The sequence below is a fragment of the Spermophilus citellus genome (assembly GCF_964194105.1).
Source record: "Spermophilus citellus genome assembly, chromosome: 6".
Taxonomy (NCBI): Eukaryota; Metazoa; Chordata; class Mammalia; order Rodentia; family Sciuridae; genus Spermophilus; species Spermophilus citellus.
Genome location: NC_138187.1, coordinates 68204003 through 68220260, shown reverse-complemented (window position 1 = coordinate 68220260; position 16258 = coordinate 68204003). Strand labels below are relative to the sequence as shown.

General features: G+C 33.3%; 1 protein-coding gene across 2 annotated transcripts in view; it reads left to right on the top strand.

The window, feature by feature from the left end:
* ITGB1 (integrin subunit beta 1) overlaps window positions 1–9034 on the top strand; it is a 47721-nt gene extending 38687 nt beyond the window's left edge. The window contains exons 15-17 of one of the 2 annotated variants that reach the window (XM_081297396.1): window positions 1927–2093; window positions 3191–3271; window positions 7712–9034. In XM_081297396.1, the coding sequence (XP_081153522.1) occupies window positions 1927–2093; window positions 3191–3265 (242 nt within the window). In that variant the 3' untranslated portion in view covers window positions 3266–3271; window positions 7712–9034. The remainder of the gene's footprint in view (window positions 1–1926; window positions 2094–3190; window positions 3272–7711) is intronic. The other variant, XM_081297397.1, reaches the window with a different exon arrangement.
* The last annotated feature ends 7224 nt before the right edge of the window (window positions 9035–16258 follow it).

Below are 16258 nucleotides of genomic sequence, written 5' to 3'. Positions count from 1 at the left end.
GTGCTGTCTCAATTTCCTGGAAGGCCCAAACCCTGTAACAGTGTGACACTTGTATTTCTGTACATGGCTTATTTGATTTAACATAATAAACTTCACTTCCATTTATATTGTTGCAAATGACAGAATTTCATTCTTCTTCATGCCTGAATAGTATTCTGTTTGAGCATATGTATCATACTTTCTTTATGCACTCATTTATTGATAGATACTTAGGTTGTTTCCATTTCTTGACTGTTGTGAATAGTGCTGCAATAAAAATGAGAATGCAGATGTCTCTACCATACTGGTTTTATTTCTTTTGAGTATTTACCGAAGAATGGGGTTGTTGGAATGGTTGTTAGTAGTTCTGTCTTTAATTTTTGAGAAACCTCCATATTGTTTTCCATAATTATTGTACTAATTTAAATTCCTACCAACAGGTTCAAGGGTTGTCATTTTTCTATATCCTTGGCAGCACTTTGTATCTTTTAATAGTAGCTGTTCTTACTGGATTGGAGTGATAATCCTATTGTGGTTTGATTTGTATTACTGTGATGACTGGTGATATTAAACATTTTTTTCATATACCTGTTGTGCAATTTTTATGTCTTCTATTGAGAAATGTCTGTTTAGGTCTATGCTCATTTTTAAATTGGTGTGTTTCTTTTTTTGCTATTTAATTTTTTGAGTTGCTTATATGTTCTGGATATTGATTCCTTGTCAGGTGTATAATTTGCAAACATTCTTTTTCCATTCTCTAGTTTGTCTCTGAATGTTAAAGATTGTCTCCTGTGCAGAAGTTTGATACAGTCTTATTTGTCAGTTTTTGCTTTTGTTTTCTATGCTTTTGGAGCAAAAATCTTTGCCCATTCTAATGTCCTGAAGCTTTTCCCTTCTGTTTTCTTCAAGAAGTTTCACTTTTAGATCTTACATTTAAGTCTTTAACCCATTTTAAGGTGATTTTTGTCACTGGTTCAAAGATAGAATTCTAGCTTCATTCTTCTGCATGAGGATATTCAGTTTTTCCCGGCACAATTTATTGAAAAGACTTTCCTTTCTGCAATGTATGTTTTTAACATCTTTGTCAAAAATGACTTGGCATAGATGTGTGGGTTTACTTTTAGGCTCTCTATCCTGTTTCATTGGTCTGTCTATTTTTAAGCCAAATCTATTTTTCTGCCTTCCATGTAATTTTTAGAATTAGCTTGCTGAGTGATACCTATAAAAATCTTGCCAGAATTTTGATGGAATTGCACTGAGTTTATAGATCAAATGAGGGAGAATTAACATCTTGGCAGTATTAGATCTTCTAATTCGTGAACATGGAATATCTCTTAATTTAGTCAGGTTTTCTCTGATTCTTTTATCATTATTTAGTAATTTTAATGTACAAATCTTGCACATATTTTATCAGAGTTATATGTAAGTTTTTGATGATTTTTGATGTTATTATAAGTGATTTTTTAAAAATTTCAATTTCTTGTAGAAATATATGTGTTGAAAAATACATGATCTTTGATTATTAATCATGTCCGTACCTTGTAAACTACCTGTTCTGTCTTTTTTTTTTTTTTTTTTTTAAGTTTTTGGGGGATAGCATCCTTTCACTTACCGTGTTTTTTTTGCTGGGGGCTGGGTACAGAGAATTGAACTCAAGGGCACTTGATCACTGAGCCACATCCCCATCCCTGGTTTGTATTTTTTATTTAGATACAGTCTCACTGAGTTGTGTAGAGCCTAACTTTTGCTGAGGCTGGCTTTGAACTCGTGATCCTTCTGCCTCAGCCTCCCAAGCTGCTGCAATTATAAGTGTATGCCACCTTGCCCGGCATCTTGGGTTTTTAGTCTTATTTATTTTATAAGATACTGCCCAGCTCTTTGTGGTCATGATTAGACTTTGTACATTTTAGTCCCTGTATGCTCATTATTAACCTTCTGATTTTCCAGACTGTCCCACTGGTCCAGACATCATTCCAATTGTAGCTGGTGTGGTTGCTGGAATTGTTCTCATTGGCCTTGCATTACTGCTGATTTGGAAGCTTTTAATGATAATTCATGACAGAAGGGAATTTGCTAAATTCGAAAAGGAGAAAATGAATGCCAAGTGGGACACGGTAAGTTGTAAAACATCTAAAAAGTAAAATAAATGTAACACTATTTTATTAACTGAAAGACTGATTATTAAAGTCTTCTTTAAATATTTCTTTTTCCCAAATGTTCATTATTCAGAGAGGATTTACATTTAGTGAAAAACAGAAGGTATTGTAAATATGTCCCTTTGAAACAAAACATTATAATAATATGTTTTAGTTACAGAGGCCAGTATTTTTAGTTCTTTAATAGTTTTAATCCTAAGTTTGCTTTTTTGCTTTGTCTATGAAAAACAGAATCCTAAATAATGCTCTCTGTGCAGTAAGCTATTCAGTGGAACCATTCATACGCTCTGTCTTTTTGTGGTACTGGGAATTGAACCCAGGGGCACTGTATCATTGAACTACATCCCCTGCCCTTTTTGTTTTTTTATTTTGAGATAGGTCATCCCTAAGTTGCTATGGCTGGCCTCAAATTTGCAGTCTTTCTGCCTCAGCCTCCCAAGTTACTGGGATTATAGGTGTTTGCTACTGTGCCTGTCGCCCACCACCCTCTTTTTTTTTTAACAAAGAACAAGAAGTGAAGAGCAGCCAAATTCAAAAGATTATCAATATCAATTCCATTTATATGACATTCTGGAAAAGACACATTTATAGAGGCAGAGATCATAATAGTAATTGCTGGTGGTTAGAGTTGAGGAAAAGGTTGACCAGAGCATTTTGGGATGATCTCGATTATAGGTGTTTATGTATTTGAAAATTCATGGACCTCTGCCTGAAAAAAGTATAATTTATATAAAATAAATCTCGATAGAACTTGCTTCATGAGAAAATTTAAAAACTACAGGTGACTGAAAATTTTTGCTTAACATTTAGTGCTTTTGGATAAAGAATCAGAGGGTGGGGTGGCTAAATGATCAGCCCTCATAGATTTGTCTTTTGATACAAGAAGGCAATGACAATCTTAAGTATTTTTAAATTATAAATGAATTTTAGTCATTTGCATTTTACTACTATTTGTTTTTTTTAATATGAATTTCAGAGGGGTAGAAATAGTAAAAATTCTCTTTTGTAGTGTCATTTTCTGGTGAAGTCATTAGAAACTATTTCTTTTACTTTAGCAAGAAAATCCGATTTACAAGAGTCCTATTAATAATTTCAAGAATCCAAACTATGGACGTAAAGCTGGTCTCTAAGTTGCCGTTCGTATTTCCTTTCACTTTCTGTCTTTGCATGTGAACGTTTATCTTTTATTTTTTAATTTTTTAATTTTTTTAAATTTACTGCACTGTGTGTCCTTTTTCACCATTGCTATTCTTTTTAATTCTGGCTTTTTTATATGGCTATCTTCTGGCTTTTCATTTTGTGTGTTAACATCATTTAGAAGCATTTTAAAATAAACTGTATGGTATAGAAGCAACGACTATGTCATAGTGAAAAGAAAATGTTCTTTCCAATCAGATGGACCTAGGTTCAATCCCAGCTCTTCCACTTAGCACTGAGTCACTTCACCACACAGAGATTCAATTTCTCATATTAGTAGTAAGGGATAGGTAATATCTATTCATTGGGGTGGTGGTTCTTGGCAAATGATCTTCATTATAGTCGTATGCCTTTGGTGGTGTTATCTTGAAATAACACATTACTATGTGTAACTTTTAGGGTTGAGTAGTGAAAATTGGGTGTAAAGTCCAAATTATAAAATAGGAAGATCAAGGTAAAATGGAATAATTTTTTTTATGTGGATTACATCTATAATACCATTATTGAGTCTAGAAATATTTTGACATCTTTGGGTTTTGATCATAACTTGAAATTCCAATAAGAGTCATAAGACTGTGTATGTGTATTTCTCTTTAGTTATTAAATGATTCAAAATTTCTAACATTCAATACTAAGATTGAATATTTTTATAACAAATATTTTAGAAAAATCTTTTTACATTTTTAAATAAAAACTTTATTGAAAAATTTACAGTTGTAATAAGACTTGCTTATCCTGTTCTCCATACCTGGGGGACTTGTTTTGGTGAGTTTATGTTTTATAGATGACATGGTTTTTTGGTTTGTTCTGTTTTTTATCATTTTCTCTTATATCAGCAGTGGATAGAATTCTTCCTTATACAAAGTGTTCATATATGGATTTTTATGAAATGCTTCCAGCATTATTATAATTGTGTAAGCCCTAAAACTCTCTAATAAAAAGGTTAATTGAATTTAGAACCAAATTCTCCTGATAATGCAAAATGCTTTTTTCACCAATTGAATGTAATACAGCCTGGAAGAATTTAGTTTTTCTCACTTCCTACTTTGTTGTGTAGGTAATGATGGTGTTGGTAATAATTTTAGTAATAATAGAAAATACATGATAATCCTATGTCTCAGACACACTTTTCAATACTTAATCTATATTTATTTACTAGTAAAAACAGTAGGAACTATTTTTATGTCTGTTTCACACATGAGGAAACTGGGGCATAGAAGGGTTAGGTAACTTGACCAAGTTCACAAGTTAATGGGAGAACTGAGATCCAAACCCAGGTAGCTAGACTCCAGGGCCTAGTTCTAGTCCTCTACATGGTACTGGTTAGCAGCCACTTATCTATGGAAAACTATGTTATCTGATTAGGAAGAGGTAGATCACTATAAAGAATTGTAGCTTTGTGATGATTGTAAATCAGGGTAACTCTGTGCTATAGCAAATGTAATAGGAAAATTACTTAGTTACATGGAATCCGTTCAATGTAGTTTATTTGCTCTGTTGAGAATATATATATATATTTTGGTACTGGGAATCGAACCCTAGGGCACATTACCATTGTTTTATTTTTCTGGCATGTTGGAACTTCAGTGATACTAGGGATCCTGACTTGTTGGATTTGGGGGATTTTTTTCTAAGCAGATTATATTTAAAGTTAATTTTGTTTGCAGAAAATTATAGTCAAATTCATATGTGGGAAAATTGGTATATTTTTGTGTTAGTCTGAGACATGACACTTTTTTTTTTAAATTTATAGGTCAAAAAAGTCATACATTGACCATTTCATGTGTTTTTTTAAATCACATTGAGAAACAATTTCTACTTGTATTAGTAAGATGAAATTTTCACCCTTACTATGTTTAATTTTACCTCGAAATAAATTAGCAACATATAATTTTTATTTATACCTAATGTTTTATTGTTTACTTAATTTCTTAGCTGTAATGTTCAGTGTTTTAACCAAAATTAACATTTCGCATAATTCAAGAAGTAAATGTTTGATAAAAATTTCTGTATGTACTGGTAAATTCTAGGCAAATTTATTGCTAGAGAATATCCTGAAGTGTTTTCTATAAAAAAATTAAAGTAGAAATTCATAATAGAAATTAGTAAATAAGCATTGAGAAATTAAAACAAATCATAGATTGTAACACACTTTTCTGGTATGGGACAGAGGTTTACAGGTCAACTAGTTTACATTATTAGCAGGCACTGTAATTATTTTAGCATGACTACCATGTTGGAGCATTAGGAAAAACCATTAAGTTATCAACTTATAACCATTAAAGTGGGTTAAAAATTAGTTTAGCTTCCTCTGCTGTTTTGCAGATTTAAATGTGGATTTCATATCTCACATAGTTATGCACTGCATGCCTAATGTATTATGGAAAGGATTTTGCAGCCCCACTGTCAGCCATTCCAGAGAACAAGGAAGAGTTTTTAACTGAGTACAGATGACCTTATTTCAGAATATAGCCCTGTTCTCTAGTTATAAAATAAACTTTGATTTTTTTGTAAGGTGGGGTTGCATTCTGAATGACGGACACTAATCTGAATTACTTTAGTTCACCTCCATTTAAATTGATGCCTAATACAGATAGTGAGTTTAATTTTACCTCTAACCTTGCATGTTAAATTTTTTGTTTGGATGGGCTTTGAAATAATATAATAAAAATGTTTGTACATATAGCAAAGCAAACTTTTCTCCAAAGGTAAGTTCCTCCATATAAATTATACTTTGGATTAATTAATAATAGATTTTTAAAAATTTTTTTGTTTTTATAATTCTAAAATAAAAATATTAGGTATGTCTAATTTATTGTTTTTATAAAAACCTAAGTGAATGGTAATTTATCATCACGACTTAAAAAAAAAAAGGCAGTACTAGCGTCACATGCAGATGGAGGGATGGAAATAATAAGTCTAACTTGTTTGTACTCTAAAACTTCCTAAGAAGATAGTTGCTAGAATCCTGTTCCCTGACCCCCTATTTGAAATGTCTCCTTTGATGTCAGTATAATAATGTATAATTTCCAGTTGGGATTGGATTAGATAGTACAATTTGAGATTTTGTATGATTCTAGCATACAGGTCATGTTTTCCTGAGGGATTGGGAAATAACTAATTAAGTTGCATTTTAAGGAGTATTAGGTGAGGGCTAATGTGTAATGTCTTGTTCTAATTGGCATTCATGCTACTTGCTGAGCTGAAATCACAGTGGTTTATTTGATGTCACAGAACCCAGCCTCTGGATGCTCTCCTTTTGTCTTGTCTCCTGTTCTATGCCACCCTACACTCATACTTAAAACTTCTGAATTATATATGTATTTCTATGTACATTTGCCATTGTTTCCCTGTAATTTGACTTTGCATGTATTTGTTTATCTTTCAGTAATTTATTTGTAGTTGGTTTCACTATGAAAGGAGTCCTAATCACAGATATAGTTAACTCTTTTCTAATACTATTCCCATATTACATACATAATTCTATTTTGTACTAAAACAGAGTGTGATATTTTTCTTCACTGTCATTCACAAAACTATAACCCCTGGAGGGCAGAAACTTGGTTGTATGCTAGTTTTCTGCTTAAAACATCATTGTCAGTATATTTTTGGATCATGAAAGATCTCTTATATTTATAGCTTGGAGTCTCTTGCTGCACTTGCAGTACTTTTTACTAATGTATAGTATTGTAGTAAAACGTCACCAAAATAAAAATTTCATGAAAAATGATAATTAACATTTTAAGCAAATTGGCAATGTGGCTTGGAGGAGTACCATCAATGACACCGACATCCTTATTCAGAACTCTAAATCAATAACTTGCTTTTTTTCATTTTGTTTTGTTGTTTTTTTGGTGGTGCTGGGGGTTGAACCCAGGGCTTAGGAGACACTCTACCTCTGAGCCACAAGCCCTCAGTCATTAACTTTTGTATAAGGAACTCATCAAACAGTGAAGAACCCAAGGAATACCATTTTGATAAGCACTTTCTGTGTATAATAAGGGTATAAGAGTCAGGCAGAGTTAATTCTTCCATGACGTGGGCATTAAAAACTTGTTCAAAGGAGAGAATCCACCATGATAGCAGTATAGTTTCTGCTATGGAGGACGTTCTTAACTCAACCCTCCAACAGAGAAGGATTCAGGAAAGGAATAATGTCAGATAACAGAGATATCATTAGACTTGCATAGCAAAGTTTCATTTTTCATCTTTAGAAGCAATTATTAATAATGCCTTCTAAAAAATTGTGATAGCTGAACAGATAAAACAGAAATTACTTTTTAAGATGACTTTAACTCTTAATCTTGTTTTATAAAATAATACTATCTAGTTTTAGCAAAATGATAATTTTTCTCACTTTTTTCTTTTCTTCTTTTTAGGGTGAAAATCCTATTTATAAGAGTGCTGTGACAACTGTGGTCAATCCAAAATACGAGGGAAAATGAGTATTACCTGTGCAAATTTCACAACACTGAATACAAAGTAGCAATTTTCATAGTCACAGTAAGGTAGCTTTAGGCACTATTGCCATGGTTTTATTCATGTGCAGGTTTTGAAAATGTACAATATGTATAATTTTAATTTTTTTTATTATTTTGAAAATAATGTTATAATCCATGCCAGGGACTGACAAAAGACTTGAGACAGGATCAGTATCCTCGTCAGCTAAGGTCACATTGTGCCTTTTTTGACTTTTCTTCCTGGACTATTGAAATCAAGCTCTCATTGGATTAAGCGATATTCCTGGGATGATTGAAAGGGCATAAAGTAAGGAGCATGATTAGAGTTTTTGTTAATCATGTATTAAAACTGATATTTAGCTTTACAGATATGTCAGTTTTCAGTTATACAGAATCCAAAGGAAATGTCCTGCTAGCTAGTTTAGGATTGTTTTTAAATCTTATTTTGCTGTTTGCCTGTTAGACATGACTGATGACATATCTGAAAGACGAGTATGTTGGGAGTTACTGGTGTGAAACAGTTTTGAACAGTTGATCTCCAAAGGCCATGGGAAAAAATCAGAGTTAGGAAGGAAAAACAAATAGCTTTAAAACCTGTGTGCCATTTTAAGAGTTACTTAATCTTGGTAACTTTTATGCCTTTATAAATTCAAGCCTTCTATAAAAGTGCTGGGAAATTTTCTGCTGAAGAGGCCTTGATTTAGCACTATTTACTTAAAGGCCATGATTTACATAGTATATGCTGAATTGGGGACCTTTTGGATTGAGTTTATTTTATTTTGTTATTTTTATTTTGTTTAATTCCTGGTGCTTTTTATCACCTCTTCTAATCTTTTAGTGTATTTGTTTGCAATTTGGGGGTAAAACTTTTTTTTTTAATCAATACATTTTCTTTAAAGTTTTAGCTGTAAATTTGCGTTTTTCATGATTGTGTGATGTTGTACTGTGGCTTATGCGACAGCAGTCACTTTGACAAGTCTTACTTTCAGTTGGTGTCCTAAGAGACCACTGTATTTACTTCTCACTGCTTGAGTTGCTCCTCTTTGTTTCATACTAGTCACATTCTTGTTTTAAGTGCCTTTTAATTTTAACAGTCCACTTTTTACAATGCTATTTACTGAAGTTATTTATTAAATAAAAATGCCTGAAATACTTAAATTGTATGTTTTGGTGCTATATTGATCTACTTTGTTAGTTTGTGTGCACAAAATTTTTTTCAATTAAAGAAGTTGAGGAAAAGCATTCCTGGTTTGTTGGTATTCCACTTGAGAAACGAAAGCAGTTCTTTTTTGGGGGAGTGGGGTGAAATATGGACTTAGATCCTTGTCTCCCTGTGTTGGGAGGTAAGTTTTTTCACTATACTAAGCAGACTCAATTCTTTATAAACATCGTCTTAGAGCTGTTACTAGAAACTGGAAATTCTCTAATTTTAATTTTAGTGATGGGATCGTAATCATAAGATAAACAAGGGGAATTTTTATTTATTTATTTATTATTTTGGTCTTGGTTTATTTTTGTGTAAATGTATATATCCATAGAAAATACTTGTGTGAAAGCCAGGCACAGTGGCTCATGCCTATAATCCCAGAGACTCAGGAGGCTGAGGCATAAGGATTGCAAGTTTGAAGCCAGCTTCAGCATCTTGCTGAGACTCTGTTTCAAAATAAAAAAATAAAAGGACAGGGAATGTAGCTCAGTGATAAAATGTCCCTGGGTTCAATCCTCAATACAAACAAACTAAACTAAAAACTTGTGTTTATTAAAAGAAATATGTATGACTTTCTTGAGCATACAACAGATGTCAGAATGATTTAGGGGGGAAAGATTGTGTTATAGGTTTCTACCTAATCCCATGCATCATTATTAATTGATTTTTTAAAATTATTTCATTTAAATGTGTTTTCTCGTTTTGACTAAAATATCTTTGAGGTGAGGAAAATCATACATTTTTACTAATTCCTAAGATCCATGAAAAAAATTATCCTGTTCATCAAACACATCTCATACCCCAGAATTCTTCTAAAAATTCAAGGATAGTTAAAAGTATCTTTTGAGTGAAAAGTGGGAACACATATTCAAACTAGATGAGATAAGGCTCTACCACTGTGAGGGCAGTATCTCATCTGAACTAGAGCTGGTGAGGTGCAAAAATGCCAGGAAAAGGCATGCAGCATATATAACTCAGTTAAATCCCCAGACTTAAAATTCTATGAAAATTTTAAGGACATAAAGTTTTTAACAAAAAGTTACTCTTCATTCATTTAATTTTATTTGACTTTCTACATATTCTGAGTTTATGGTCTTATTAGGCCTAAATCTAAAACATACTGGCATAACAAAAACTAAGTTAATAATTTATTTGTATAAAATTACTATTCAAAAGATTTAAATTTCATAATTTAATGCATTGCTTTATTGTAAGTTTATAGAAAACAGTTGTATTCAGTTTTATGGGTAAAAGGCAACATGTTGTTTTTACACATTGATAATATTAGTGTTGCTTAATGACTAAAACTATTCATGAGAGAGAGATCAGTATTCAGGTCTCCTGCAAGCGCCAGCTGACTGGTCCCTTGGCAACATTTTAAATGTAAACTTGATCAAATTTTTAAACACCTCCATTCGAGTCTGACTTTCAGATCCTTAAGACTTGCACACATTTTTGTATTAGAACTTTGTTTTATCCTTAGATTTGATAGCTCTATTAGAATAGGAACCTGTATATTTCGATTCACCATTGTGTCCTAAGAACAATGTCTAGCACAGAGTACTTGTTGAATAGATGGATCTGCTTTTTACCACCATATTTACCTATCAGTGATATACTCTGCCTCGCTGCCAGTTCCTGTAGATGGAACTCAATCCTGCACTTGGATTCTAGGTGCCCTCCCCTCTTACCTGCTTAGAGAGGCAGTTCAGTTCTCTCTTGTGTCATCAATCGCCTCCTCTTCTGGATCATCCCTGTCAGAAACAAACATGCTATAGTTACCATTTCTGTTTTCCCTTTCCCTTATACGACTCAAGAGTAATCTAACCTATACATCTCTGGCCATTTGATTGTGTATGCAGTGCTGGATAACTGGAATTCACCCATTAAAAACAATTAAAAAATGAAGTTGAATCCCTAGCTCTCGCTGTAACATAACAAGTAATTAAAAATGAAGCAAAGACCTAAATGTAAGAGCTAAAACAATAAGATTTTTTGAAGAAAATATATCTTCATGCTGTGGATTTGGCAGAAGGTTTGTAGACATGACAACAAAAACAGAAGTAATGATATGATATAAGCTTTTGTTTACCAAAGACATATCAAGAGACTGTTGAGTAAACCTGCAGAATGAGAGAAATATTTTTCCAAAATATGTATCTGTGCCTTTTAATCACAGTAACGGAAAAGCTAATGTGACACATAAGTCTTTAACAATTTAAACATGCTGATTGCATAGTTCTATGTTTCCATGTAGGTCTATGAAAAATGAGTAGGTAAAATATGTCACTTTTAGGGGCTGGGGTTGTGGCTGAGTGGTTGAGCGCTTGCCTAGCACGTGCGAGGCCCTAGGTTCTATCCTCAATATCACATAAAAATAAATAAATAAAATAAAGGTATTCAACTTCACTTGAAAAACAGATATTAAAAAATATGTCATTTTAAGTGAATATACATAGTGCTGTAAAAGTGTATGCTTTAATCATTTGCAGTTTCTTTTATTCAAGTTCTCCAAATATATTTAAAAGTAAAAAAATTAAGAGGCCACCTACACAAGGCAAGAGGCTGTGGGACCCCAGGCAATTCTGTAGGTATCGATTGTATATCTTATTTTATTTATTTATTTATTTATTTATTTATTTATTTATTTATTTATTTATTTATTTTAGTTCTCGGCGGACACAACATCTTTGTTGGTATGTGGTGCTGAGGATCGAACCCGGGCCGCACGCATGCCAGGCGAGCGCGCTACCACTTGAGCCACATCCCCAGCCCTGTATATCTTATTATTATATTCATTCTGTACCTACATTAAAAATATAATTATTGTATGATATAACAGTCTACTTCTGGATATATATCCAAGGGAATGAAATTAGTATTAGTATTCACCGTAGCCAAAGAATGGAAGCAGCCTAAGTGTTCATCAGTAAATGACTAGATAAAGAAAATTTAAACAGCTCAATTTCAAGCAGTGCAACTGGAAAAGCCATGAAAAGCCTACCAATCAAGAAAAACCCACCAATCAAGAAAAGCCCAGGACCAGACAGATTCTTGACAATGCAAGACCTTAAACTATACTACAGAGCCATAGTAAGACTTTCAAGGAAGAATTAAGACCAATACTCCTCAAATTATTCCATGAAATAGAAAAGGAGGGAACCCTTCCAGACTTATTTTATGAGGCTGGTATCACCCTGATACCTAAGCCAGACAAAGACCCATCAAGGAAAGAAAACTGCAGATGAATATCCCTGATGAATATAGATGCTAAAATTCTCAATAAAATTCTTGTCAAATCACATACAAAAGCATATTGAAAAGATAGTGCACCATGGTCAAGTGGGATTCATCCCAGGGATGCAAGGTTGGTTCAACACATGGAAACCAATAAACATACTTCATTGCACCAATTCACTTAAAGACAGAAATCATATAATCATCTCAATAGGTGCAGAAAAAGCATTTCACAAAATACAGCACCCCTTCATGACAAAACACTAGAAAAACTAGAGACAATAGGATCATAATTCAACACTGTGAAAACTGTATATGCTAAACCCAAGGCCAACCTCATTCTAAATGGAGAAAATTTGAAAGCATTCCCTCTAAAAACTGGAACAAGGATGCTCTCTTTCACTTCTATTCAACATCATCCTTGAAATTCTAGCCAGAACAATTAGAAATAAAAGGGATACAAATAGGAAAAGAAGAACTGTCACTATCTGCTGATGACATAATTCTATATTTAGAAGATCCAAAAAATTCCACCAGAAAACTTATAGAACTAATAAATGAATTCAGCATAGTAGCATGATATAAAATCAACACCCATAAATCAAACACATTCCTCAGTGATGAATCTAGTGAAAGAAACATAAGGAAAACTACCTCAATCACAGTAGCCTCAAAAAAGATAAAACACTTGGGAATCAATCTAACAAAAGAAATGAAAGACCTCTACAATGAAAACTACACAACATTAAAGAAAGAAATTAAAGCAGACCTTAGAAGATGGAAAGATCTCCCATGCTCATGGATAGGCAGAATTTACATTGTCAAAACAGCCATAGTACCAAAAGCTGTAAACAGATTTAATGCAATTCCTACTAAAATCCCAATGACATTCTTCATAGAACTCCAAAAAGGCAATCATGAAATTCATTTGGAAAAATAAAGAGACCCAGAATAGCCAAAGCAATCCTTAGCAAGAAGAGTAAAGCAGGAAACATCACAATGCAAGACCTTAAACTATACTACAGAGCCATAGTAACAAAAACACCATGGTATTGGCACTAAAACACATAGACCAATTTGTTACAGAATAGAAGACACAGAGACAGACCCACATAAATACAGTAATCTCATACTAAAGGTGCCAAAAATATTTGTTGGAGAAAAGATAGCCTGTTCAACAAATGGTGTTGGGAAAACTGGAAATTCATATATGTAGCAAAATAAAGTTAAACTCCCATCTCTTACTCTGCAAGAAACTCAATTCAAAGTGGATCAAAGGCTTAGGCACTAGAACAGAGACCCTGTGCCTAATAGAAGAAAAAGTAGGCCCAAATCTTCACCATGTTGGCTTCCTTAACAAGACTCCCAATGCACAAGAAGTAAAATCAAGAATGAATAAATGGGATGAATTCAAACTAAAAACCTTCTTCTCAGCCAAGAAAATAATAACATGAAGAGGGAGCCTGCAGAATGGGAGAAATCTTTACCACACGAACCTCAGAGTATTAATCTCTAGGATACATAAAGAACTCAAAAAATTCAACACCAAAAACAAAAATTAAATAAATGGGCTAAGGAACTGAACAGACACTTCACAGAAAAAGAAATACAATCAACAAATTTTTGAAAAATATTTGCAATCAAAGAAATTCAAATCAAAACTATACTGAAATTCCATCTCACTCCAGTCAGAATGGCAATCATCAAGAATACAAGCAACAAATGGTGAGGATGTGGGGAAAAAGGTACACTCATACATTGTTGATGGGACTGCAAATTGGTGTCACCACTATAGAAAGTAGTATGGAGACTCCTCAGAAAACTTGAAATAAAACCACCATTTGACCCAGTCATCTCACTCCTAAGTTTATACTCAAAAGATTTAAAATTAACATACTAGAGTGATGCAGTGAGATCAATGTTTATAGCAGCTCAATTCACAATAGCCAAACTATGGAACCAACCTAGATGCCCTCCAACATATGAATGGATAAAGAAAATGTGGTATACATACACAATGAAATATTAGCCTTAAAGAAGAATGAAATTTATGGCATTTGGTGGTAAATGGATGGAGCTGGATAATATCATGCTAAATGATATAAGCCAATCCCCCCAAAACAAAGGCCAGATGTTTTCTCTGACATGTGGATGCTAATTCATAATAATAGAGAGGGGGCGAGGGAAGAATAGAGGTACTTTGGATTAGGCAGAGGGGAATGAAAAGAGGGGAGAGGGTGTGGGAGTAGGAAGGGTAATTGAATGAATTAGATATTATTAGCCTATGTGCATATGTAACTACACGACCAGTGTGATTCTATATCATGTACAACTAGAAGAATGATAAGTTATATTCCATTTATGTATGATGTTTGAAAATGCATTCTACTGTCATATATAAGTAATTAGAAAAAATTAAAGAATGTGTATGTGTAATGGAATATTATGCAGCCATTTAAAGGAAAACAGATGAACTTGGAGGACATTATATTAAGTGAAATGAACCAGACAGAACGACAAATACTGTATGATCTCACTTCTATTTGGAATCTAAAAAAGTTGAACTCAAAGGAATTACTGTGGAAGCATAAAGAATGGTGAGGGCCAAAGATCATCAGTGGAAGAAATGATGAAATGTTAGTTAATGATCAATAAGTTCTGGGTATCTAATGTACAGCATGGTGACTATGTTTACTTGATGTTTACTAAAAGCAGATCTTAAGCGTCCTTACCACATATATATAGCACACAACACACACACACGCCCAGTGGGAGCTGTGGAGAGAGTGTATTAATTACTTTGTTATGGTAACCATTATACATGTGGGTGTCAAGCCATTGTACACCTTGAATATCAGTAATTTTTATTTAACAATAATACCTTGATAAAGCAGAGGAGAAAATGAATGTAGTGGTAACCATTTAAAAATAGATGTGAAATGCATCTAACTATATTAAAAGTCTTTGTAATACCAAATGATTAGAAACAACAAATATTTAATCATCATTAATTCATGAAACAACAGAGCAATATATCAGAGTCAACAAGGTTCATTATCCATGATCGAGTGTCGCACTTGTGAATATGCTGTATTATGTTGCCTGAGAGAATTAAGATTGCGAATTGGCTGACGTTAAGGTAGGGATTACCTACGTAGGCCTGATGAAATTGCATTGGTTCTTAAGAGCAGAAGAGGAAGGCACTGGAGTCAGTCAGGGCATCAAAGCATGAGAGGAAACTGACAGTCCCTCTCCCCACCCAGTTGTTGAATGTAGAGATGGAGACAGTAACATGGAGACAGCCAGTGAATACAGGTAACCTCTAACAGATGAGAACAGCCCTCTAATAACCATAAGAAAAAATTTGCTAACAACCTGAAAGAGAACAGAAATAGATTGTCTTCTAAAGCCTTCAGACAGGAACATCTTCATCCCAACAGTTTGGCAGGTGAGATTCAGCTCAAGTGGCTGATGTCTGACCTGTGACACTGGAAGTTAATAAACTTGTGTTGTAAGCCATTAAGTCGGTGGTAATATGGCAATAAGAAAGTTAGGTGTTAAATGGAATACTGTGTGACCAATTTTATGAAGTCTATATTGTAACTGGAAAGATGTTTAAAATACATTGTTAGGAAAAAAAAGTTACAAACTAATAAATATTGCATGAACCCGTTTTTTGTAAGGGTAGGATGACCCTATTAAAAATACATGTAGTACAGAAACAAAATTATAAACCCCAGGTTGTTTCACTTAGCCCTGGTGTGAAATTGTATCAGAGCAGGCAAGAATAAGAAACATTAAAAAAAAAAAAGGTGGTAATTTACCCAAGCACTTGCTTGGAGAAGAAAATATTTAGCTAGTCATTACATCTTCTAGCTAGATAGATCAGGAAACTACTACTAAATCTTTACACAACATTTACTATGGTAATTAGGTTAAATCTTATTTTGTATGGCAAAATCAATTTTGTGTCTCAGTTTAATTGGGAGATTTGATATACATGTTCTAAGGACTGTTTACTT